This window comes from Camelus bactrianus, chromosome 9 (genome assembly GCF_048773025.1).
Source record: "Camelus bactrianus isolate YW-2024 breed Bactrian camel chromosome 9, ASM4877302v1, whole genome shotgun sequence".
NCBI lineage: Eukaryota > Metazoa > Chordata > Mammalia > Artiodactyla > Camelidae > Camelus > Camelus bactrianus.
In genome coordinates, this window is record NC_133547.1 from 15,985,773 (window position 1) to 16,011,281 (window position 25,509).

Here is a 25,509-nt window from a genome sequence, read left to right on the forward strand (position 1 = left end):
GTGGTGATTACATTTATGTTAAAACTCCAGGGTGGGGACGGAGGCTCACATACCTGCAGGATCAAAAGGCAGAATCTCTCCCAACATCCCAAAGACTCCATCGCTTTGGTCACGGTTTGGCCAGGTGTTATTTCTAGGTCCCTGTGGCTTCTGCCCCAAAACCTCTGACATCACATTATCCATATAGCTGCTCACCAGACCCAAGCTGTACAAGTCAGAACTGAGATCAGACATGCCAGGCCACTGGCCGAGAGGAGACAGACCCGCTCCAACGGGCTGTGCTGGCTGCTGGGATGAGCCGTGTACCCATTTCCCAGGGGCCCGAGGCTGGGGTGGGGGCGGCTGTGGTCCAACGGGTTGGAGCAGGTGTTGGTAGTACTGGACCTGGGGTTGTTGCTGCTTTGGGGACTGCTGCTGAGGTGCCAGGCCTGGCTGGGGTGTCAGGGGTGTATGTGCCCCAGCCTGGGGTGGCCGCGGTGGAGGGGGCACTGGCAGTGACGGCTGCTGCGGCTGCATGGCTCCTGCCTTCGGCTCAGTCACCATGGCTGTGGCGGCAGAATTACGTCTTGTCACCAGTGGGGAGCCCTGATGTGACTGGCCCATGTTAAAGCCCGAGAGAAAATCTATCACCTCCTGCATTTCCTGATCAGTTGGTAAGTTCATTCCCTTCTCATCCTTGCCATCATCCGCTTGCAGGAAGTTGTCACGTCTTTCCATGAGAAAACCATTGGCCATTTGATTACTGGAATTCTGAGCTGAATGTGAAGGGTCTGTAGTCCTAGGGAAACTGCCAATGTTCAAAATGCTTTGTAATCTTGAGTCAATATTACTGGGCATTTTGGCCTTCTCTTCTGAACACCCAGTTATGAAGATATTTTTGGAAGGGGTATTTGGAATGGAGTAATTGGTGCTGCTGCTGGAGCTGGTACATGAAGCTTTCTTGGTGAACCGGGACGTCAGTTTGGAGAATGTCTTCTGCAGGCCACCTGAAGATTTGTTTCCATTCCCAGAAGGCAGGTCAGTCTGATTCCCAAAATCACAGATCTCTCTTTGAAGCTGGATTTGTATGCAGGGTAAAGCTTGTTCCCTGTTTAAACAGGAATGTATTTTTTAAAAAGACAGATACACAAAGTGGACAATGAAATGGACCTCTTTGGTATTTAAGAAAGACTTTAAGAATAAAAAGATCTCTGTTGGCACCAGGTTCACTAATTTTATAGCTAAACAGATACCCAAGAGTTTTAAAAGTACATAATTTAAGCATTTACTATCTATATTTATCACAAAAAAATCCACCGTGTCTAACACAAGGCTGTGAAAACTACATTACGTTTCTAGCCTGAGGAATTTAAGTGAAACCGTCTGACTGCAGCACAAGAAAGCAAAGTGTGGCTGGGGTGGGAGACGCAACTGGTAGAGGCCAGTTGTGCACCCGGATCATGGTGACAGAGAGTCTGGCAGATCCAGCAGAGAAACCATGGACAAATCCTCACAGTAGAGGGGGTGAGTGGGCAGGACTCAGGGACACCATGCAGCACTGTTGTCTTCAGAAGTAATTTACAGACAGTGCCAGAAACAGATGGTTGTTACTTTCAAAGTTTCCTGAGCACTTTTTTCTAGTACTGAAAGAAAGAAAGTCCTAGAGATACAAAGGGCCTGGGGTGGGAGCTGGGTAGCCGATGGCCGGTGTGACCCTAGGTAAGTCACCTGACAGAGTTCAGGGCCTCTGCATGCTCATGAGTGAAGAAAGGGGGAGGGCATGGCTAGATCATTAAGGTTCTGACTGGTTCTAAAGCTAATTCACAAAGAGGTAATCTTGCAGCTGTCAGCTACTTTCAGATATAAATAAATTTCATGTAAGATATAAGTAAATTTTCTAAACATTTCTCTACTCTTAGTTCATAAGGAGAATGTGGGTTGGGTTAAAATCTTCTTGATGAATTTAACTCTGAAATGATAAAACAAACGAAGGCAAAAATGTTAACAAACTGGGGTATCTGGGTAAAGGGCATAGAGTAATTCTTTGTAACTTTTGCAACTTTTCTGTAAGTTTGAAATTATTCCAAAATAAAAAGTTGCCCCAAAGTTCCTTTTCTTGCCTTAATTACTCACATCCTATCAGTGACCTGAGCTCACATGACCATGTATATCCATATGGTCACACTGTCCCTAGGTATGGACCTGAATGTAAACCAATTCGAGTGATGGGTGGGGATACCAACCTCCCTGCCCTCCAGCGGGTGAGGTCCAGCACAGCTGTGTACAGCACGTCCACCAGACCCAGGGTCTTCTCAGGATCGAGGCTTCTCTGCAGCAGGGACATGGTAGCAGGGTCTTCTTTCAGGCACCTAGGCACAAGCCAGGCTGTGTTAGTCTGGGCTGCCCTTCTCTGCAAAGGTATTTCAAGCAGGTCTTGTACAAAAAGGCCACAACTTTTATGCACTTTTGGCAAAAAATAAAAGTTTAGCAATTTTAAGAACATTTGGAGGATGACAGGGCTGACAGTTAACTTGCTGCTCTGCGAGAGGAGGAGGAAGCAATCGGGTCTGGGGTCTCTAGAGATTCTAATTGTCCAGAGTCTGCTTAGTAGGAAGAGGAGAGTTTGGTGGAGGCGCTGCTTTGCAGGGGCCCTAATGCCCTCTCACTGTCCAACAGGCTTCGGTCCTGACTTTCCTCTCCATGCTGCTGAGATCCTGTGGTCTGGCACAGTACCTACTTCTTCACAAACTTTTTCCATAACACCCTACCCCTCCCTTCCTCTACAGCACACCTGTACCTGAGAAACCAAAGGTCAGGGGAGGGAAAAAAAAAATTTGCCAACCTGGACTCATGGCAAATTTCATATAAGCAACAAACATGGTCTTCCCATAAATTAATTTTTTCCCTTTCCAAGATAACTATTTCACCCCTCCCTGTCTCCTCAGAGCTCTGCTATTGCTGCCATCTTCCCTTCTGTCCTAGCTCAACTCTCACTTAATTGAGAAAACACATAAGCAGATGAGATCTATTTCAACTACCCTCACCACTAACTCCACAGCTCACCAGTGTCTGCCCACTCGCCCTGCCTTCCCCCGCTGTCACAGCAGAAGACACGCCCCACTTTTACCACAGGCCGACCCTCCACCCGGGTACTGCATGCTATGTAGCCTCTTGCTTTCCAAAGGACCTCTTCGAGTAATCACTCCATTTCTCCCCTGTGATATTCCTTTTGGCAAACAAACCAGCCTCACCAACCACCTTCTCTCAGCCCCATATTCTGCTCCAGATACGGCCCCACTTCTGTTAAATGCTCCCCATTTTAACACACTGTCTCCTCCTCTTCCTTACCCCCTATACTCCTCTCACCCACTCTGACCAGGCTTTCATCCCCCTAACTCCACGAAAATAGCTTTTATCAGACAACTGAGATCTTGCCAAAGTCAGGGTCAGTTACCTGTCTCCACTGTATTCAATCTCTCAGCAACGTCATGCAATGTCTCTTTCCCCCTGGATCACTGTCTTCTGCAGCCTTGGTGACCCGACTTGCTCAATTTTCCTCCTACCTGTCTGGCAGCTCCCTCCTGGTCTCGTGCCCCTCCTTCCCCTCCCTCTGTATGATGGCGCACTCCAGGCTTCGCTCTTTCTTCCTAGAGGACTGCATTTGATCCTGTGGCTTTTGAGTTCCCTACACTGGAGACTCAAATTGTCTTCACCAGTCTAGACCTTCTTCCTGATCTCCACCCTCACATATCTAACTGCACACTCAACAGCGCTCCCCACACACCTACTGGGCAGCTCAAAGGGAGCCACAACTCTTGATCCCTCTCCTCCCCACCAAAGCCATTCTGATTCCTATGACTTCCTCAGTAAGGACACAACACAGCTGTCTACCTACAAGTCATCTCCAGCTTCCTCATTCAATCTATCGGCAAACCCTGACAGCCTTTCTTCTAAAACATAATCCAAATCCAGGCCTCTCTCATTCCTACTCTACTCCAGGAAACCACCACCACCTGCGTCTCAGGACCAGCCTCCCACCTGGTCTCCTTTCCTCCACTCCTGTACCTCCAGGGCCCATCCTCCGCACAGCAGCAGACTGAGCCTCCTGCAGCGTGAATTGGAATATAACACTCCCCTGTTTATTTAACACCCTCTAGTGGCAACCCATCATGACTGAAATAAAATCCACCCCCCTCACACCAAAGCCCTGAAAGCTCTTTATGACCTGGCCCTCCTACCTCTCTGGCCACACCTCTCTTCACTGTCACCCCTGTTCACTTTGTTCCAGCTACAAGTCCTTCTCATGTGCCCTGAATATGTTGGGTTTGCCCACATCACAGGACCTTCACCTTCTCCCGAACTGCTCCCGCATGAAAGCCGATTCCCACCATTCAGGTCCCCACTGCCCATCCAGGGCACGTTTACCAAGAGGCCTTTTCTGAGAGGGAGAACCAGGAAGATGCTATGTCTGTGCCTGGGCACTCTGGGAGTTACACGATGAAGTCAGCACTTGCGAAGCCGTCCTAAGGAGGCAGCAGCCCTCTACAATGATACTCTGGCTTGAGAAGAAACCTATCTGTGAGCATGTGAGCTGGTTAGCCTCAGAAACACTGGAAAAAGCAAGCATCAGGGCAAGCTCTGCCAGTGCCCAACAAGATCCTGGAATCCTGGGAGAGAATCCTGGCCAGCGGACCTCGCTGAAGCTCAGGCACCCGGTTCTCTCAGCCTGGAATCCTGATTACCAGGATATACTTGCTCTTTGCTCCCAAGCCAACTTCTGCTTGTGATCTGCCTGGCCACACGTGTGCCCACTGGGAGAGCATTTTCTGGTCATGCGGAAAGAAGTGCTACAGTTCCTGGCAGCAATACTTTCTCTTTCTGAAAATCAACAAATTGGCATTTTTATTTTATTCATCAGTCTTGAGAGCTGACAATAAAATCCCTTTAAGAGACTAAACTCATTCTTTTGATAAATCACCCAGACTGGCTTAAAACCCCCTACCTGTTCTTAGATAAAATCCAAGTGCCTCAGGGACCCTGCAAGTCCTGGGTCCTGTGTGAGAACCCTGGGAGGTTCTGTGACTTCCTGTCTTCCTCATCACTGGGCACATCTCCAGCTAGGCCAGTTCACGCCTCAGGCCTTTGCATTTGCTGTTTCTTCTGCCTGGAATGCTCTCCTTATCTGCTCTCTGCATGTCCTGCTCCTCTCAAATGTCATATGCTCAAAGAGACCCTTCATGTCTGACCTCCTCATCCAAAATAGCCTCCCCCCACCTCTACCCTGGCTATTCTCTATCAGATGACGTCACTCTACTCTTATTCCCCTTGTGTACTGGCCAGTGTTTGAACTTAACACCTATGCTTATTAGCTGTCCCCTCCCCGACCGCCACTCCATTACAAAGCCAGCTCTATTAGGGGCAGGGACCCTGTCTGTCTTGCTCATGATTAAATTCCCAGAGCCTAGAACAGTGTCTGTCACACAGTAGGTACTCAATAAATATTTGCTGAAAGAAAGAATGAGTGAATAGCTTAAATAGGACAGTTTAAAAATCTAAGTAAGGTATTACTTTGGGGAAAAAAAGTATCTGGCAGCTAGACACTTCATTTTATTAAAAGCAAAGCATATAATAAATTCTTGACTAGCTTTGCTAAGAATTTCATTTTTTCCAAAGATGGAGTAAAGCAATCACTTCTTTTCTTCTTCTCAACAAGCACACATTTTGTAATTCTTCAAGAAACAAAAACATGAAAACTGTATTTTTACCAAAAGTAGCCAGTAGAGGGAGCCCCTCCATATAATCACAGCCTATGAGGTCTTAAACGGAGGTAAAATGAATGACAAAGGAAATGAATCATAAAGGGAGAGTTTTGGAAGCAAACTGCAGTGTTAATCATTTTAGCACTCACTATTTATATTCACCCAATCATCAAGAGCTCAAAATTCTTCCTTTAAAAGGAGAATCCTGGTTAACCTTAATATTTTTCAATAAGAACTTGAATTAGCAAATAAATTAAGAATTCTGGAACACAAAAATGTTACAAAAAAGTGACCTTCTAATTTATTGTTTGATAGGAATGAAGATATGTACCTATATTAACATTATACCATCTCTATAATCAAATTTCAAAATTTGGGGAGGAAACTCATTGAGGGGAGGTTTGGGGGCATGAAGTGAACTGCCAACCCTTACTTGAGACATCAACAAGTTCTAAAACTTTTGGCAGAATCTACTACTGGACTCTCACATTTCAAAAAGAGATGTTTCAATATAATCTGAATGCATTACCCAGCTACCACTTCAGCCCACACAGGCACCAACAGTGCCACTGTTACTATCTCTATCTCTTCCCACCTAGATGCTTTAAACATTTTCTATAGAAATATTCATTCTGATAATTTTAATAGCAAACGTCTTCTGATAATGGTTGATTTTTTATTAATAAAGCTGTGATGCCGATCCGTGAGCTGAATCTGTACGCACATCACAAGGATAAATCCCTAGAGGTCGAACTGCTGAGGTCACAGCCCTTAACTTAGGCTTCTGATAAAGGAAATTGCCCCCCAGAAAGGCTGTGTGATTTATTCAACAACATCTATGACTGCTGTTGTACAGTCTGGTCCAGATCTAGCATTGTTATTCTAAAACGATCTGACAACACGATGGGCAAAATGACGTCGTGCTGTTTCTCTGCTTTCCTTTCCTTTCTTTGTTGGTGAGTCTGCACATGTTCTTCATCTCTTTGTTGACCACATCTCTTCTGATTTTCCTGTCTGTGTGCCTTGCCCATTTCTTATTGATTTGTAGGAGCTTTTGTTTTAATAGGCTAAGAAGAATATTTTATTATAAGTTCACAAATATAATCAAATAATTAAAAAACAAAAACAGCTCAGTCTGCCTCCGGACTCGCAATGACACTGGGCATATGAAGACACGAGCTACAGCTCATCAGGGCTGTTGTGGGAACAAAGGAGGAAGAGGAACCCTAGTTTCTGTACTCAGCTTTGGAGAAATGCTAGGTGATTTAGGGAAAATAATACACTCTGTTCAAAAGCTGTGGACTCAGATAACACAAAAAAGGTGAATATTGCTCATTATGATCCATGAGTATGTAACATTTTAGTTAAATTTATTGGTCAATGAGACATTTTTCAGGCACCTTGACTTCCTTATCAGGTGCTGATAATCATGACACATGAGATTAACACACCACCACTGACCACAAACCCGCACAGGTAGTTAAGACCTGTCATGTGAGCTAGTGTGGGGTTTGTCCAAAATAATGCAATCTTCAAAGATGTCCACACTTCAATTAGAGCTTAGGCTTGTGTTAACGTAAGAGTCACATTACCATGTGGACGGGACTTGAACCACGATTCTGGAGCCTTCTAAACTGATCTGGGGGGCATAGGCTTCTTTATTTTCTATTTGTGCCGTGTCAACTACCACCTAAGAGAGAAACAACAACAATAATCAGCTTTCAGAGAGGAAAATGGATCATAAATAAATCTAATACACAAGCCTATCAATGCTGAGTAACTCTGGTGAAAACCATTCCCCCGGCAAGACAGTTACGCAGGGCCCAGTCAGAATCCCCAGTGGAGACAACAGCAAGTAATAAAGATGACTGAAAACAGTAACACTTTAATAAACAGAAACCAAATTCGTGGTGTAGGATGTACTGAACTTCGCAATCACTTTTTGTACTTCTTCCAAATTATAAATATGTTAATTAGGGATTACTTTGTTTCCTTTATCTTAGTATTTTTTTATTTTATGCACTTGAAAGAAGTAAAAATGTCGTGAAAAATCAAACCAATGCTTCAGAAAAGCCTATCTGTAATGACTGAAAACAAGCCGGAAGTGGATGAAGCTTTTTGTAAAGATCATTTTATCCTCAACCATCAACAAAATGGTTACTTCAGGAAAAATGAAGAACCAACCCTTTTCTCCATGATTTCCTCTTATTTAGAGAAGTCTTTAATATTATTACATGGACGCTATAGAATAAAGAGTGTGAGAAAGTGATGAATGTATTTTCAAATAACTAAAATAATTTTAAGAAAATGATTATAAAACACTTTAAAACCAAATCTGTAATATTTCAGAAGAGGCAAAGCCATGCAGAGTTGCTTATTATGATTCCAACTTCAGCCTCTAATGGAGCTGATTTCTACTGCTACAGAGTTCCCACAGCTGGTTTGCAATGTCTTTTGGAAAGGGCTTCCTGTCCAAGTAACAGCCATTGTTGGAACAGGCAGGTGTTTCCTCTCCCCTCCCACCCCCAGAATCATAATCAAAAAGTTTTTCATCAGTTACACACAAAGGTGCTCTGGGAACTAGGAAGAAGTTTATGCTTTCTGTATAACATGGGACTTTTGTGGTTTTTTTTAAGCTAAGTTTTCTCAAAGCAGCCTGTGGGTCCTCCTGCTTTATTTTACACATTCCACTCTGGAGAACTTATTGCCAAGGTTCTCCTAGTTTCAGCTAAAATGGTCTTTGGGCATATGGATCAATCTTCTAAAGGCAGTGGGCTCTTCCACACTTCAGCAGGGATCTCCAGTTTACTCCTTTTCTTAGGGGTTCCTATACTAAGGAACAGATCCTAAGGGAAGTGTAACTCACCCCACCTGGTCCTCTACAAGGCAGCACCACCCTGAGCTGGGCCACCTGAGCCCTCACTCACACCGAACAAAACGACAGCTTCCTCCCAACAGTTCCTTTTATAAATAAAGTAGGAATTAGGTTAAGAAACAGTTCTTTACTTTTCTTAGCCTCTAATTAGGTTCCTTTAATCTCTGAAATGCTGCAATTTTTCAAAAAGCAGTCATTTAACTCTAGAAAGTAGGATTAAGTACAGAAGGTGATATAGGTCAAAGGTGCCTAACAAAAAAACTAGATGTTGATTTCCTGACTCCACCCAACTTTGGCAAAAGTTATTCTTCTCACCAAAGGTGAAAAGACCAAACCTATTTCTGAGTCGATGTTATTTTACTGCTAAGAAGCAGACAAACAGAGAGCTGGGATAACAAGTGACTGGACAGGGGTACTACTTATACCATAAAGGAGGTGACATTTGAGCTGACATCGGGCAGATGAAGAGCAAGTCACACGAAGATCTCAGAGGAGTATTCTCAGGTAAAAGGAGCACCAAGGGCAAGGGCCTGCGACAGGAAGAAGCTTGGTGTGTTTGAGCAACAGGAAGACATCCACTGTAGCTCCAGAGCAGTCAGGCCAGGTCAAGGGGCTCTAGCAAATCATTACTAATGGAATGGGTTCCTTAAAATAAGGAAAGCCTGTGACATCATTTTGCAACTAGGTTCCCTGCAAATACATATTATCTATCTATAAAAGAAACAAAATGACTTTTTATAATGCTCTTCCTTTACCTTTTCTATCTGGTCTAAACTTTGTAGCACCAAAGAGCTTTTTAAATTATCCACTATTCTCATACATGTGCCCATAACACAACCTCACATGCTTAAAAAGTCTTTCTCTACTCTCTCTTTCATCCATCACACATAGTCACTCACCAGCCCAGCTTGGCCAAACAGCAGCTGCACGGCCGTCTTGCAGGCACCCCGCCATGTGGACGGGCACACCTGGTTCAGGACTTCAGTCACAGGAAAATCGTCCCTGGGCGTGATTCCATTGTAGCAGCCTGCCTCCTTGATTAGCTGTAACATCGTGTGCTACCGATTGATAAAAAGAGAGTTCACGCCTCCGAATAAAGCCATACAAAGTTCTAAAACTTGTAGAAATGCATTTACAAGTACACAATAGACCTCAAGAGAAAATCAATTTATGCACTACTCCCAGATCATGTCATCTTAATTTCTTAAGTAATTATCCTTAGATACCTTGGAAGACTCTCAATCCTGTAGAGTGAATGGCTAGATATGGACACACATGCATTAAGAGACATATGATTTCTATAATAGCACAAAATACAGCAATATTTAGCAATCTGTGGATGCAAATTGGCTGAGGAATTTTGAAATTCTGAATCCCTTTGAACAGGGAAACAAATCATCTGGTAGATGTAATACTAATGAAAACCTCATCTTTGTTTTAGATGACCAAGTGGTCAGGTATGCAGGCTCTGGAAACAGACTGCAAAAGCTTAAATTCCAGTCTGCTACTTTCTAGCTGTGTGACCTTGGGCCTCAGTTCCTCTGTCTGTCAAATGGGGGAAAGGGCAGTGCCCACCTGGTGGGTGAGCATTAACTGAGACTGCATGCGAAGCACTTGACACTGTCTGGCACACATGATGCTCCACAGTTGGTCAAAATTACTGCATTATGACAAGATTTCTCCTCTTATTTAATTCAAGAAAGTCTACTGAAACATTCCTCATAAGTAGTATTTTATAGTGTACTTTCAAAACCGTTATGTTAACTTTGAACAGAATTATAAATAAAACTAACTTGGCGAATGTCTCATTAAAAACATCACCCTAGTCTGCTTTTTGACAGTTTACTAAGGAAGGTCAGTGCCTCCTGTCTTCACTTCAGTTTGGCTTTTTAATCTAGATTCCTTACAAGCCCTCAGGTTTCCTTAAGAACTCTATTTTCAAGTTCACAGCCAGGTTGCTGGAACCCCATGGAAAGCTACCGTCTTAAGTTTCAGATTGTCAGCGGCCGACTCGTTGAAGGAGACACCCTTCAGGAAGCTGGATCCTATCTGCACGGGGACAGTGGGAAGCTCGCACTGCATGGGCTGCGGGGGGGTCTGCCTCCGCCCCGTCTGCTGCGCTTCCGCCTCGCTGCAGCAGCCCTGGAGAGGGTGGGATGGGAGAGGCAGGTGACCCACAGCTCATCTCTCAAGACACCTGGCTCATGTGGTGGAGCGACTGCCACACCACAGCTCCCAGGAGCCACCAGAAAGAAAAGCGTACCTGCAAACTGGCTTCAATTGCCTTTGGATTCAGGTGGAAACCAGCTTTCATTGCGTATTCACAGTGACCTAAACTTTCCAGCGCTATTTTATATGCCTGCAAAGAAATTGTTTTCAAGAGTCAAGATTTCATAGCAGATTATAAACTGGCAAGGTCCAACAAAAATAGAAATGTTAAATTTCTACAGTTATTAAAAGACATGAGGCCAACTACTATCTTATTATTCTTTCTAATTTGTTCAACATCACATCTTTAATTCCTTTCCTTGTTTCAATCCCTCAGATATTAATGTGCCAGTTCTGGAAAACTTACTTGCAGAGCACTGTCAATTTTTATGTTCAGTTCTTTTAGCTGGTGTTCAGGAATTGCTGCACTTTGAGAACAGAAGAGCTGCTGAACTTCAATTCCTGCCAGGCGGCCATCACAGCCTCTTTCTCTTAGTCTAGATGTTGCCTGCAACAGAAAAAGTGACTGGTAGGTACAAGAAGATGTTACAGATACTAGTAAAATTAAAAAACAAACAAAAAAAAGCCCAACTAAAATATAGCAAGAAACTAAGCGTCAGATATGAACCAGACATTCTGGATTGTTTGTATTATGAAGTGAGCAGCCAGAAATTCTAAAAGCCTAAATCAAGCACTAGAGGGAAAGCAAATCTGTATAGCACTACCTTATTAAAGAAACCCTGGAAAAAAAGACTTACCTACCTGTCATATTATATATATAACATATATGTAAATAAAACAGTCACATTTCAAATTTCTCTGCTTTAAAAAGATAGATACCCTAGAATATTGGCACTTGGGAGTTCCCAGGATTGAAAAAATTATATATGGTTGGGTGGTTCTGTATATCAAAGTAAAAAACTTCATCATCAGGAAAAGAATAGGAAAAAACGTACATTGGAACATTAAAGGAGAAACAGAGCTTTTGATATCTGCGCAGAAAAATGAAATACTTATTGTTTAGTCATTAAATATGTTTATGAAGAGCACGTAAGACAGAAAAACAAGAAGGAATTAATCTATGTCTTGTGATGAAATGTAAGCCGTCTATACATATGGGCCAGGACTAGAGAATACAGAAAAATATATATTTGATCTATTAGAGTGAAGGAGGGATTCAGGATGAACTGTCTTTCAATTTTTCAATGTATATGTTTGTTGCAATAATATTTGTAAAACAAATATCACTTTTTAACAGTTAATTTTTGTTCTTCAAGCCAAAGTAGAAGTTGTAATATTTACCAAAACTGCAGGACTAGGACTACAGAAAAATAACTAGCAGCTATAATGCTATAAATGCCCAAACTTCACAAATTCTATATGAATACCAACCACTGCCTGAGCCTTCACAGTCTCACAGTTTAAGACCATTTGACTCCCTTTCTAGGAATTTAAGGATGTACCCCACAAGGTCTTGTGTAAGGTGTCACTGGATAGACAGTGGAGCACAAAGCCTGGTCCCTACCACCTGGGAGCTGACAGCCTCATGAGTTGAAAAGGCAAACAAATAAAACATTAAAAAATTTTTTAAATGGAGAAAAATGCCCCAGGGGAAATAAAGAAGTGTAACAGGGAGCGCCCGAGACACTGAAAACTCACCATTTAGGCTGAGAGTTTAAGAAGGAGGAGGCAGTCAGCGGAAGTAGGGGTTAGGGGTCGGGGTGGGACAGGCAGAAACGTCGGCAAAGGAACTAGAACTCAGTGAGCAGGGGTGAGAGTGGCCTCAGATGAGGCTGGTGAGGAGGCAGGAGCCAGACTGTGTGGGCCTAGGCAGGTCAGGGGGACGGGTCCACACTTCACCCTAAGGAAATGGAGAGAGATGAAGGATGGCAACACAGGAAGGGGAGAAGCGAGTCCAGCCACTGCAGCCATCAGGGGAGGTAATGATTCCCTGAACTAAGGTAGTGACAGTGGACACAGGAAAAAAAAAAGGGACAGATTTGTAGTATTTTGGGGGTGAAACCTGCAGGGCTTTCTTATGGACCAGATGCAGATGTGAAAGACAGATTGGAGTGATAAATCTCTGATTTCTTGAATGAAGAATGGGGGATGGCACCCCTAGTACTTGCTTGCCTTTGGCAAGATTTGGGGAGAAACAGGTGCATGTGGAAAAGCTGAGGCCTGAGCCACCCGAGGAAGACAGCAGCTGAATCCAGGGGCCTGGAGCCCACAAGGAAGTGGACTGGGCACACATATTTGATGGCCCCCAGCACACAAGCAGTTTTTAAAGCTCCAAGACTAGATGGAGGTCACTCTCTCTCTTGCCTTCTGAGATGGCCCACACTGTCTATGGAGTGTGTATCTGCTTTCACTTTAAATTAAATACCCCCACACCTTGCAGTCTTTCTCCCTCTCACCTTTCTGAGATGGCCCACATTCTGCCTATGGAGTGTATATCTCCTAAGCCATTTTCCTCTCTGAGTGAGACAGACCCCACTCTGTCCACGGAGTGTGTATCTCTCTAAATAAACTTGCTTTCACTTTACCAAAAACAAACAAAAAACCCCCAAAAAACCCTAGATGGAGACCCCCAAGGGAAAAGGACACCTACACCTGAGCCTTGAGAAACTCACATTCATAAGTTGTGCTGAAGGGAAGATAGCAAAGTGGATGGAGAGGACAGCCCAAGAGGTAAGAGGGTAACTAAGAACACCTGGTTCTCCACAAGGAGAGGATTTCCAGGGCCTATGTTGCTGTGAGCTGCTGAATGGAGTCAAAGGTTCCTTGGATTTCTGCCAAATTACATGGAAGGCAGTACTGACCTTGACAAGAGAAGGCGTGTTTCTGCATAGGAGTGGAAGCCAGATGTTAGTGAGCTGAATGATGCCACTCATATAAATTTCATATTGTGCAAAATAATATTATCCATCATTAATGGATACATGCATATAGAATAAAAATATTAAAATGTGCATAGGAGTCACAAACTCCAAAATCAAAAAAGGTGCTCTCTAGAGAGAAAGGAATATGAATAAAATAGTGGAGAGGTTCAAAGGGAATTCAACTGCATTTGTAATATTTTTCTGTTAAAAATAAAAGGTATGAAGCATATGTGGCAAAAGTGGTGATTCATTTTGACAAAGCTAAATAAGGAAGACATATGGGTATGTATGACATTTCCTATATGCTTGAAATGTTTCATACTAATAATCTTTTTTAGAGTGGATCAAGGGTGAGGTGAACAATTCTTTCAAGAAGTTAAGAAAGAAAAGAGCAGAGAAACAGGGCAGGACAGGGTGGATTTTTGTTTGTAAGCATACCCGTGTACTGGTTGGGAGCATGCAAGGACAGAAAGAAAATACAGGGTCCCACCACAGAAGCCCTGAGTTAGGGCAGGGTGGGGACAGGGCAGACTCTGCACACGAGAGGAGACCTCGTCCCCTGTAATGAAGAGGAAGGAAGAGAAGAGGGTCTGAATGGGGGGTAGGGCGCGTTATTTTGGCGGCCATGGAGAGGGGATGCTGCCAGGTTGATTCTCTTTTCTCGGTGTGTGTGGGGTAGGGTCTCTGGCTGGAAGCACAGTAAGGCAGGCAGAAAGGCCTGGGCAGACTGAAGCAGGTGAGGGTAAAGGTCAAAGTGAGGAGGTCAAGGGAGCGCCAGGAGGCCTCGCTTGGGCTGGCTTCTCAGTGTGAATGATGCCAACAGGTAGAGTGGAGAAGACCCTGAGTCAGGTAGGAAGGGTGTGAATGTGAGCTGTGTGATCAGGAGGTGGGAGCCTGGCAGCCAGGAGGGCACAGACGGTTGTGAGCTGAGAGCACAGAGGTGTGGACCCCACCGCCCAGCCCCCTGCAACGAAGTCAACAGGTCCCACTGCCACCTTCAACCCCCAATCAGCATTTCAGGGCTGCTCTGATAAACACCAAAAACAGGCCCAAACAAGCAAGCAAAAAGGGAAAAGAAATTCAGAAGAAATAACAATGCAGGAGAACAGCATAAAACTGTAATAAGAAAATCAGAGAATGTACAATGGTAAAATGTTGAAAGATCATATTTAAAAATTTGATTAAAGAAGACTTTTAAATCATAGAGTGAAATAGTTTGCCAATTTCATTAAGGAATGAATGATTCAAAGTAAACATTAAAAGGCCAACAAGAAACGTGCCATCACCAGCTACATGCCCACTGAGCTGCCTGGCTGAGCACTCACCCCCCGCAGCTGGTCCTTCCCGACAGGCTCCAGCCTCTCCTCCCCGGCACTTGCTGGAGGCAAGGCCCTTCCCCTGGGCTCCTGCACAACTCCACCAGAGCTCCTCAGCCCTGTGTCTGTCAGCCCTTTCTCCTAGGAGGCTGTGAGCAAAGGCTGCCACCCCAGTGCCTGGCGCATGGCTGGCCCGAAGTGGGCATTTACAAAGACATTCACTGCTAAATGAATGAACAAGCTAATGACAGCAGCTTAAGACTCACACTTCTAAATAAAAAAGCTCTTTTAAGAACCAACAGGCAAAGGCCCTCTGCAGCCTCTCCTATTTGAACAGAGGGCACCCATCTCCCCAAAGTCAGGGTTACCTCAGCAGCACCCCGCCAGGATCGCACCGCCTCCTCCAGCTCCGGGGTGTGGCCCATGCCAGATAAGCTGCCACCGCCACCGCTGCTCTTTTTTTCTGGCACAACCACCTCGGCAAAGCAAGAGTGAGCCACTGGCTGGACCTTCTGTAACGCCTGGGTCAAAAACTGGAAATGGACCTGCACCACTGTCAGGAAACATCGCCCCAGCACCTGTGAAAACAAGGGAGCCAGGGATTTTTAGGTTGTGGGGTGCTACTGAATTACTGCAACAGATTCTTAACTATCGATTTGAGTGAGGTAACAACTAGAAACCTGAAATCATCTGAAGTTAAAAAGTCACCATGCTTTTAGAAGAATCTGCCTTTGTTCTCATGTTTGGACCTGGTGGCCTCATGCCTGGAAGTCAAAATGTTTCACCCAAATAGAAGCCCCCAGATTCAGACGAATCTTCCCATGTCCCACCGAGCCCCCTCCTCCTGTGCTCCACTCCCCTCATCTGAACTCTGGCTCACAACAACCCCGGGTGTCTATGAACTCCTGCTGAACCAGAGCAGCCCACAATCCCAGTCAGAGCCACATCATATTCAGAAGGCTGTGTGATTAAAAAATCCAAAAGGTCAGTTTGACTATAAGAAGACGTTCCACTGGAAATGGAATCTAAAGATGCAGGTTATTTTGGGAACAGTGTTATTAACATAGCTATTACCCCAGTTTATTAACACAGCTGTATGCCCTATTTTCAGTCTTACGAAACAAAGCTGACAGACCAGTCTCCTCAGAGTCAACAAACATACTGGTTAAGTCCATTCATCAGAACAGTAGAAATCCACTCACCTGATACATAAGAGTTGACTGGTTGATACAGTAGTCTATTAAAGTAGAAAATTCATTTGAAAAAACTATACACATAACACCATGTTAATATATACTATTAATATGTAATAATAACAATATATACTAAAAGTACTACTTACCATAAACATTTTAAGATACAAATATGCATTTATCTGCCAATCTCTGGCACTGGCTAAGGCTGTTCTCTGACATTATTTGTTGTTCTCTGCGTCAGCTACAACGTGTTCTCTATGACTTCCTACTTTTTTTTTCTTTAAAGGGGAGCAAGAATTTGCCACTTGCAAAGCAACCTGAGCAGTTATTGACATTTCCCCCAAATCTTTTACAGTTGTTCTGCCCACACCGAATTTTACAATAACAACAAAAACTTTTGGTAACTCTTTTATCATGTTCCATAACATTAAAAAAAAATTTTAACAGAAGGTATTTCATATTTCATCAGCTTACAAAGTGGATTATTTACCAAAAATTACTCATTTACTGAGTTTATAATTTACACTGAGAGGCCCCACTTGCTGCCAGCATTCAGTGCACAGCCTTAGGGAGGTGGTGAAGGTTGGGGAGGAGGTGACGGTTTCCATTGTCTTTTACAAGGAACTAAAACCTGACCCCAGTGCCCACACTTTGGCCCAGTCCTGTTCCTTGGAACAGCCAAAAGTAAGACTCAACCTTGAACCTCTCCCTCCCAGTACACATTTCAGATGCTGCCCTTTTCCATCCTACTGGTCAGAGCTCTTCTTCCTGGAGAAAGAGTTGTCAGGCAAGTTCCCAGTGATGACACTTATTCCGTCTAAATTATTTTCCCCTGTGGAAATCACCAGGACAAAGCTAAAACAAACACAAACACACAAATCTCACCCCAAAGCACCCTCCCTCGATAGTGAACACAGAATTACAGCTGAACTCTCACCCAAACCTCCTGGGTTTCCACTCATACCTCCCTCAAAGCTCCTCCCCATCAATGATCTGTGCCAGATGGGGCAGAGTGAGCCACACACAGGAAGCAGACCTAGCAACCCAGAGATTTGTGACATGAATAGAAAAAAACTGTATTTATTTAGTACTATACATAACAGCCAGCCTGAATTGAACACTAAATGCTATGCTAAAGATTTCACATGTATTATCTCATTTAATCCTAGGAGCAAGCATATAAAGTCATTCACATTTCACAAGCAGTAAGAAGTAAGGCACAGAAAGGTTATGAAACTTTGTCAAGGGGACACAAACTGGATGCGGTAGAATAGTCACTTGACTCAAGTGTCTGTGCCCTTAGCCACTGTGCTCTGCTGCCTTCAACAGGCTCTACACACCTAGATCCAGCTGTGGGCTGCCAGCACTGAGACCAGGCACATGACAGAAACTCAACCTTGACTGACTTAGGTCAGAGTGACATGGTGTCCTGAAACTCTACACAATGCAAACCCAGGGGGAGGCGTGCGGCTGGGTCCCCAGGCACACAAACTCTCCCTCCTCCTCCTCCCTTAGTCACTTGGCAGGCTGCGGCAGAGAGAGAGGAGGGAGAAGTGGAGATGCCATGCACCATTTGCTCTGGGCTCACATCCTTACAGCTTCTGACAGATAAAACTGAGTCATTCACTCTTTCAACAAATGTTGTAGTATGTGAATGCCTGATATGTACAAAGCACAAACACCAGAGGATACTACAAGTCACTGTCCTCAGGAGGGTTACCTTCCAATGGCGGGGAACAAACCAGTAAGTAGATATGCAAAGTCAGAGGCTACTGGAGAAGGAACACTAAGGGGCAAGGTGGGAAGGAAGAGGCCCTCTGAGAAACAGACCAAGGGAATAAAGGGAGCAACCCCTCCCCCTTCTAAAGGAAAGTTCTGGGAAAGGCCTCTAAAGGCATGATGCAGGCTCCTGGGCCCAGAATGGGACATTCTCTGATAAAGATGGCTGGGGGTAGGTGGGGGTAGGTGGGGGTTGGGGAGGGTCCTCTTCCTGAGGGGTAGAATGATGGAAGGAGGATGCTGCTACTGCAGGAATAAATAGGGGAAGAGATGATGGACAGTTTTAAAAGGCGGACATGTGGAATGTTGCCTCCACCACTTATTACACGTTTGACCTTGGGCGAGTCATTTAATCTAAACTTCTTCCCTAGGTATAAGAAATGATGAGAACAAGAGCTCACCATCTCCCCTCTCCTACCCATGAAGCATGGAGTACAAATTATGGTTGTGACAAAATATTTCTGCTGTAAACAATTCATTAAAAGCCAATCAAACCAATGGTTACCCTGGATCTTGGAAAAGCTGTCTAAAGAGTATCTATACATATGTTAAACACCACCTTTTTGGAGGGAGGACAGAACTCAGCTTCCAGCCCGCCTGGGCCCATCTTTTCTCTACAGTATCTCCTGGCTTAGCCCAGTTCCCCTTCTGTAACAGACCCCAACCTCCCTGACACAGGGATGGACCAGTCCTTGCGGTCTTCCTGAGAAACCTGGGAAGAAACATAGACTCTAAAGTCATGAATTTGGAAGCATGTGACCCAAGGGCCGAGGACAGCTATTTCCTCCTTCACAGGGAGAACTCCTGGACTGTGGGATTCAGTGAGGCTGCAGAACAGATGTGGCAAGCTGGGGGACAAATGAGTGGAGTGGTCAAAGAGAGAGACATTTTAAATGTCAGTGAGTTTAAAATGTCAATGGAGCTATATAGTTCCAAGTCTATCGACAGCTACCGTTATGTACTGAGTGCTTAACCCATACCAAGCACTTTACATGCAGTGAAGCGACTCTGTGGGGTGAGGGTAGTTCAGCCATTTTACAGATGACAACACTGAGGCTTAGAGAGAGAAAGAAACTTGTTCCAATGTCAAGCAGGTAATAAGTAGTGCAGTAGAGATCTGATGCCATGTCTGTTTGACTCCAAAAACTGTGTTCTAACCACCAGGCTGCTCTATCTTCATATGACAACATCCAAGACGTAGTCACAATAGTGGTTAAGGATACCAAGAAGGGGAGAGGAATTCTGTGCAGGAATCCCAATGTCTCCCATACGGCGTCAGGCCCTGGAGTGGGAACGGAGACTGAGACGCATGGCTCAGTTTTCTCTGACAGTGGGAAAGGGATTGGGACAAGGGTAGTTAAGTGCCCATGGCACTTAAGTGTGGCATGAGTCTCAAAGTTTATGATCTGGACAGCAAGCAGAGAGCAGCTGCTAAGATTGGCTGGAAACAGCAACGATAAACCGCGAGAGGGCACGCGGGGCCTGGGAAAAAGAGCAGCTTCTCTTACCGCTGAGGAATTCCAAACCCCAAACATCTGTTCAGTCCTTCAGCACGTCAGTCTCATTTAAGAATTATGAAGAAAGCAATCAGATTTAATCTTACCTTTGGCATTTGCATTAAAAAAATCCATTCACACCAAGGCATCCCAAGTTGATGGAATTTGGGGGAAACATGAGGCTATTATCAGACTTTTGCCTTAAGAGAAGCCTTTTGCTGTGACTTAAATTCCTCATAAAGGACCAATTCCTGAATACAGACGATCAGTGACCTTGCCACTTCTAGCTCCAAATGTCCATGCAACATTCTGGATTGTTCAGCCATTGAAGATCTACTGAAATGAACCCTTGTTTCCTGGGAACCTCTGATGGTGGAGGAAAAGGGCACATGTTTACTCTCCCATTTCTCTGTAAACATACCACATGCACTGCTAAGGCTATTATGTCCATGGATAGAACCAGGACATTTTTTCTTTCTCGATTTTTATATTCTATTAAAACAGATTTTAGTTTAAGGTCACCCTGCTTTGAGCCCCAAAAGAACACCCTTTAGACACCACCATAGCTATGGGGGATCAACTCAATTCTACCTTCCTAGAATATTTTCAAAATCTTAGTTACTCCTCTTCTAGGGCCAGGGCCTGACTCAGCCCTTAATACAGCTGCACGTATTCAAATTATGGAGTGCCCAAGTCCACCGCGTCTCCCTCACACCTTGTGATTTTCGTATCAATATACACAATGTCTCACTAAGTTCATTTTCTGCTCAACTTCGCTGAACAATTCGTGTTTCTCACATCCCTACAGAGTGAAGAACAAGTAAAACTCACGTATACCATACTGTTGAACATTTCCAGGGGTTCTACCACTTATTTCTGACCAGTTTAAAAGTCTAGAGTGAATGAAATGAAGTTGACTGGGATTGGCTGCTTTTATTAGAAATTCCAAAGTCATTCAATCATTTATTTCTCTTCAATACTTACTTATACCTTAAACATTACAGATGGTTCCAAGTGTTCTCAATCTTGCTCCTCTGTTCTTATGATAATTCCAGAGTTATTACATAATGACCTAACCAACAGACCAGAATGTGATACAAAGACCTAAATGTGTCTCCAGAGAAATAGAGAATGCAGTAGACCATGCCTGGACTATGGAAAGTGCTTTATGGAGATAAAATTACAGTATAAAAATGAAGAAAACAAGCTTACTGAAACTAACATGTATAGTCTGATCTAAAAGCTGGTAACAGTGAGTGTTTAAATATTTAAAAATAAGAAAGCAACTAACAAAAACAAAAATCTCTTTGCAGTCAGTAATAACCTAGAGCACAGAGAAGCTGCCATGCTACATACAGAAGAGAGAATTAGTGACGCACTAGTGAAGGAAAGAAGGCAAACATGCCCCAAGGTGGATGAGCCAATGGCAAACGCTAATCATTCAGACAAGATGACATTCTGCCCCTGGACACGCTGCTTTACTGCTGGTAAAAATACCAACAGCGACTGTTTCTGAACTCCTACTTTGTTGGTCAAGCACTGTGGTGCACAAAACCTTTTACACTGGTAATACATATTCACTGCAAATAAATTAGGGGGGAAAGATCAGCTAAATAAAGAAATAAAGAGTATCATCAAACATTACTAACTAGACACAACCACTGATTACATGTTTCCTATACAGTGTACATTTGTACCTGCAGATTTAAACTACCTCATAGCCTGCTTTCCAAACTAAAACATGTCAAAAATGTCTTACCATGCAACACACATAGGAAGTTTTATATTTCAGCTACACTGCTATAAATCTTAATGTAACTAACAAGGATAATTAGAAAATATCATCTAGGACATGAAAAAGTGAAAGGCCACTCAGGGTAACTAAGTCCACGTCATTTATGGTAGAAAAAGGGCTGTACTCTTAAGAGTAATTTCTCCCATTCAAAATGCGAGTTTCCTCCATAAACAAGCAAATTAACGCTGTGAGTTTATACTGAGCAGAGATAAAAATATATATAAGTCACCCAGCAGACAGCATATGGCCCAGAAACCTATTAGAGTTTAGTAAATTCTTTTTTTTTTTCCTCTTAGTGGAGGTACTGGGGAATGAACCCAGGACCTCATGCATGCTAAGCATGTGCTCTACCACTTTGGGCTATACCCTCCCCCTAGTTCAGTAAATCCTTTTTGTTGATGTCGTATAACTTTTTAAATTAAAAGTTGTCACTTCAATCAAGAAGCAAATACTAAACTATCTCAAATGATAAAATGATTAAAAAGACAAACAAGAGGATACATGAGTGGAAATTCTGACTCCATGAACATGATGGTCATCACACACCACTTTGGGAGGGGCCCTCTGCATCCTAGGTGATACGGTACTGGCCTCACAATGTTACCTCACTGAGATAGGGATCACCATCCCCATTTGACAGACAGGGACGCTGCCTGCCACTTTGTTCACATGGTATTCCAACTGGTGGTAACTGTGGCTAGCCGGGCTGAGGTGAGGAAGGGGGTCTCACACGTCCTCTCAGCAGCAGCTAAGATGGTGGGCCCCTCCCTCCTTCCTGAAACACCTGCTTCCCTTGGCTTCCAAGTCACTGCACTTACTCCACTGTCCTCCTCCCTCTCTGGATGCTCCTCTTGTGTACTCCTTGGCTGCTTCTTATCATCTCCTGACCTCCAAACCGCAGAGTGCCCTAGGGCTCACTATTCCTGGCATTTCCCGCTTTGGTTCTCTAGCTACATTCACTTTCTTGGGAATCCTGTCCAGTTTTACGGCTTTAAATACCACCTACTGACTGCTAGTTCCCACATTCATGTCTCCAGTCTAGACCTCAACACTGAACTTCAGGTTTGTACATCCATCTATCAACTTGACGCCGCCCCCTGGATGTCTAAAAGGCGCTGCAGACCTATTATTCTGGCGCACTCTTCCCCCACGGTCCCCACCTCAGCAAACAGCACTACAGTTCCTCATGGCAGAAACCCTGGAGTCAACTCTGACCTTTGTCTCCCTCTCTGCTTCTTCTCCTCCTTCCCCTCCTCTCCTTTTCTCTCTCTCTCACACCCCCCCCCCCACAGGGCTACATTCAAGATACAATGGCTAGAATATTAACCAGTCTTTAAAAGAATGGAAGTTCTGACACATGCTACAATATGGATGAGCCTTAAAGACACTGTGCTAAGTGAAGTAAGCCAGCCACAAAAAGATAAATATGACCCCACTTATATGAGGTACCTACAGTAGTCAAATGCACGGAGACAGAAGGAAGAATGGTGGTTCCCAGAGGCTGGGGGGAGGGAGGAAGGGGAGTTACTGTTCAATGGGCACAGAATTTCAGTTTGGGAAGATGAAAAGGTTCTGGAGACGGCTGCACAAAAATATGAATGTGCTTACTGGCACTGAACTATACACTTAAAAACTGTTAAGATGGCAAATTTTATATTATGTATAATTTAATGCAATTTAAAAAAAAGCACAACTGCTTCTCACCACCTGGCCTGCTCCATTCTATTACAAGCCACAATCTCTCTTGCTAGGATTGCAACACAGCCTCTCAACTCATCTTCCTGCTTCCTTTCAATCAGGATTAGTTTTATCTTCACAGAACAACAACAACAAATGCAGTGGCTTAAATAAGAGTGATGTTTACTTCTTTCTAAAGTGAAAACAAATCTAGGCTTAGGCAATCCAGAGCTGGACGGAGCCCAGCTCCCATCTCTCTGCTCTTCATCCTCACACAAGGCTCACATTCTTAAATTACCTCAAAGTTCTAAATGGTTAAATGACCTCCAGGCATTTGGCCTGCATTCTAGGTAGTAGAAAATGGCGGGGGGGGGGACGACACCCTTTTTTCCTCTAAAAGCTTCCCAAATCCCAGCAGACTCATCTAAAGCCTCTAGTTAGGTCTTCACGGATCAGAATTTACTCAAGTGATCACTCCTAGCTGTAAGAGAGGCTAGGAAGTACAGTCCTTTTTCCTTGGTTAACCTAAATTAAACTGCCTTGGCCTCTGTGGTTCCACAGAAGTACACATAACAGGTAGCAGCACCGGTTCAATCCCATGACAGGGATCCGCAGAATACTGAGTTTCTGGTATTTACACCGCCATGTATTGAAATTGATGGAAACTGAAGATTAGGTGAGAAGGGACTTACTAGCCTTAAAGTTTGTAAGCTAGTAATGCTAGGATTGGGAAATTGGTATTCATCACCTTTCAAGTCTGGGAGGATAGAAAAACCTTAGATTTTAAGATTTTAAATGTATTATCTGTAGTATTAGTTTGTGGCAATTATGAACTCTCTAAGCCAATTAGAGGGGAAAATATGGTTGGTTTTATTTAAAAGTAACATTGCTAAGTCTAATCATATTCAGTGTCATCTTGGGTCAAACCACTTCATCCATTCCCATAAGGCTGTTGAGAAAAGTCATGTAGTTGGTGTCAATACAAGTTCATGGTTTCTAATTTTTTTTTAATCCTGAAAAAAAAAAAACCCAAAAATAAACAAAAAAGCCTCAAGAGTTTTATTATTAAGGCAGAAGGGGGAGACTGGATTTGAGCGGCAACTAGCAGTCTCTTCTATCCCTGAGAGGCTACTGTCCACACAGAAAGCTTTCTGAAAACAAAAATCAGATTATTTCCCTCCCCTTCTCAAGGTCTTCCAGTGGCTTTCCATCACAATGAGAAAAAAAATCTTAACTCCTCATTCTGTCTTACAAAACCCTGCATCATCTGGCCCCCAACTATTCTCTGAACTTATTATTTCCTACCCCACCTCTCTCTCTCTCCTCTTGCCACACCAGCTTTCTTGGGGTTCCTCAAGAATTTTGAGCACAGCTCCTATCTCCAGTTTTTGCACAAGCCAGTTCCCACTACCTCAGATTTTCAAAACATCACCACTACTGACATTTGGGGCCAGAGAAGTCTCTGTTGTGGGGGGCCGTCCTATGCAGCGTAGGGTGTTAGCAGCATCCCTGGTCTCCACTCACCAGATGCCAGCAGCCCTGGTTGGGAGATGCAGCCACTATAACCCTTCAGATCATACTGTTTCGAATAAATTTTCAATTTCTTACTATTAAAAAAAAAAATCAAAGAGAAAAATCCCTTCTTCCTAGGGTAACTTGAGACACCAAGAGCTGCAACAGAGCTCAGATACGGCAGTGGAGGGGACCTTCTGAGTATCCAGGCATCTGTTTTGCTGCAAGACTAAAACATAACCTGAGGGACTACAAGGAGGAGATATATCAAGACTCCACCTCCTCCAAATAAATTTGAATTAAAAATCAGAAAATGAAGAGCTTTGTGCTCCTGCAAACTTTTGCTTTTAATGATCTGGGACCTGAGTCCTGTCACCTAATGTTCCATACTTCATGCAGAAACACCATCTGACCATGGGTGTGTATGTGTGGGGCAGAGGGTGGGATACTCGTCAAAGGCAGAAAGAAACTGAGATCCCAAAGGATGACAAAAATTGTCCCCTTAATACATAGCGAGTCAGTAAATTTCTGATTTCCTAACATGCAAGTACAGTATCTGTCACTCTGTCATACCTCCTCCATCAAACCATTCTGGGTCCTCTGGTATGACAGATAAGCTCTTCTAAATGACTAAAATTCCTCTCACTCAACCCTAGCACCAAAATAAATAAACAAATAAATAAAAATAATAAGAGGAGTGGGAGGAGATGTCTTTTTTATGACAAACAAAAATACTTCTAGACCTTGCCAAGTGCACCCTGGGGGAGAGCACACCCTAACCCCATTTGCAAATGAGCCACTACTCCACCTGGAGCATCCAATCGTTTGGCTGTTGCTCTGAGAGGCAGTGCTCAAAAGCCCCATCCTCGGAGAGGCCTTTCCTCTACCTCTCTCTCCTCGTCATTCTTCATTTCTCTTCACAGCACCTCTCAACACCTGACATTCCGTTTGTCTGTGCTATGCACTTTTTACCTGTTTCCCCATCTAGGAGTTGAGCTGGATGTGGATGGGGTCTTTGCTTTGCTCTCGGTTATG

General features: G+C 43.8%; 1 protein-coding gene across 9 annotated transcripts in view; it reads right to left on the reverse strand.

The window, feature by feature from the left end:
* Positions 1-25,509, reverse strand: part of GARRE1 (granule associated Rac and RHOG effector 1) — a 76,331-nt gene that overhangs the window by 9,380 nt on the left and 41,442 nt on the right. For 8 of the 9 annotated variants that reach the window (XM_074369823.1, XM_074369821.1, XM_074369824.1 and 5 more), the window contains 8 exons: positions 15,388-15,597; positions 11,189-11,329; positions 10,877-10,972; positions 10,594-10,755; positions 9,513-9,671; positions 7,331-7,428; positions 2,223-2,348; positions 54-1,087 (listed from right to left, as the gene is read on the reverse strand). In XM_074369823.1, the coding sequence (XP_074225924.1) occupies positions 54-1,087; positions 2,223-2,348; positions 7,331-7,428; positions 9,513-9,671; positions 10,594-10,755; positions 10,877-10,972; positions 11,189-11,329; positions 15,388-15,597 (2,026 nt within the window). Of the gene's footprint in view, positions 1-53; positions 1,088-2,222; positions 2,349-7,330; positions 7,429-9,512; positions 9,672-10,593; positions 10,756-10,876; positions 10,973-11,188; positions 11,330-15,387; positions 15,598-16,361; positions 16,386-25,509 lie in introns of those variants that run through there. The other variant, XM_045512961.2, reaches the window with a different exon arrangement.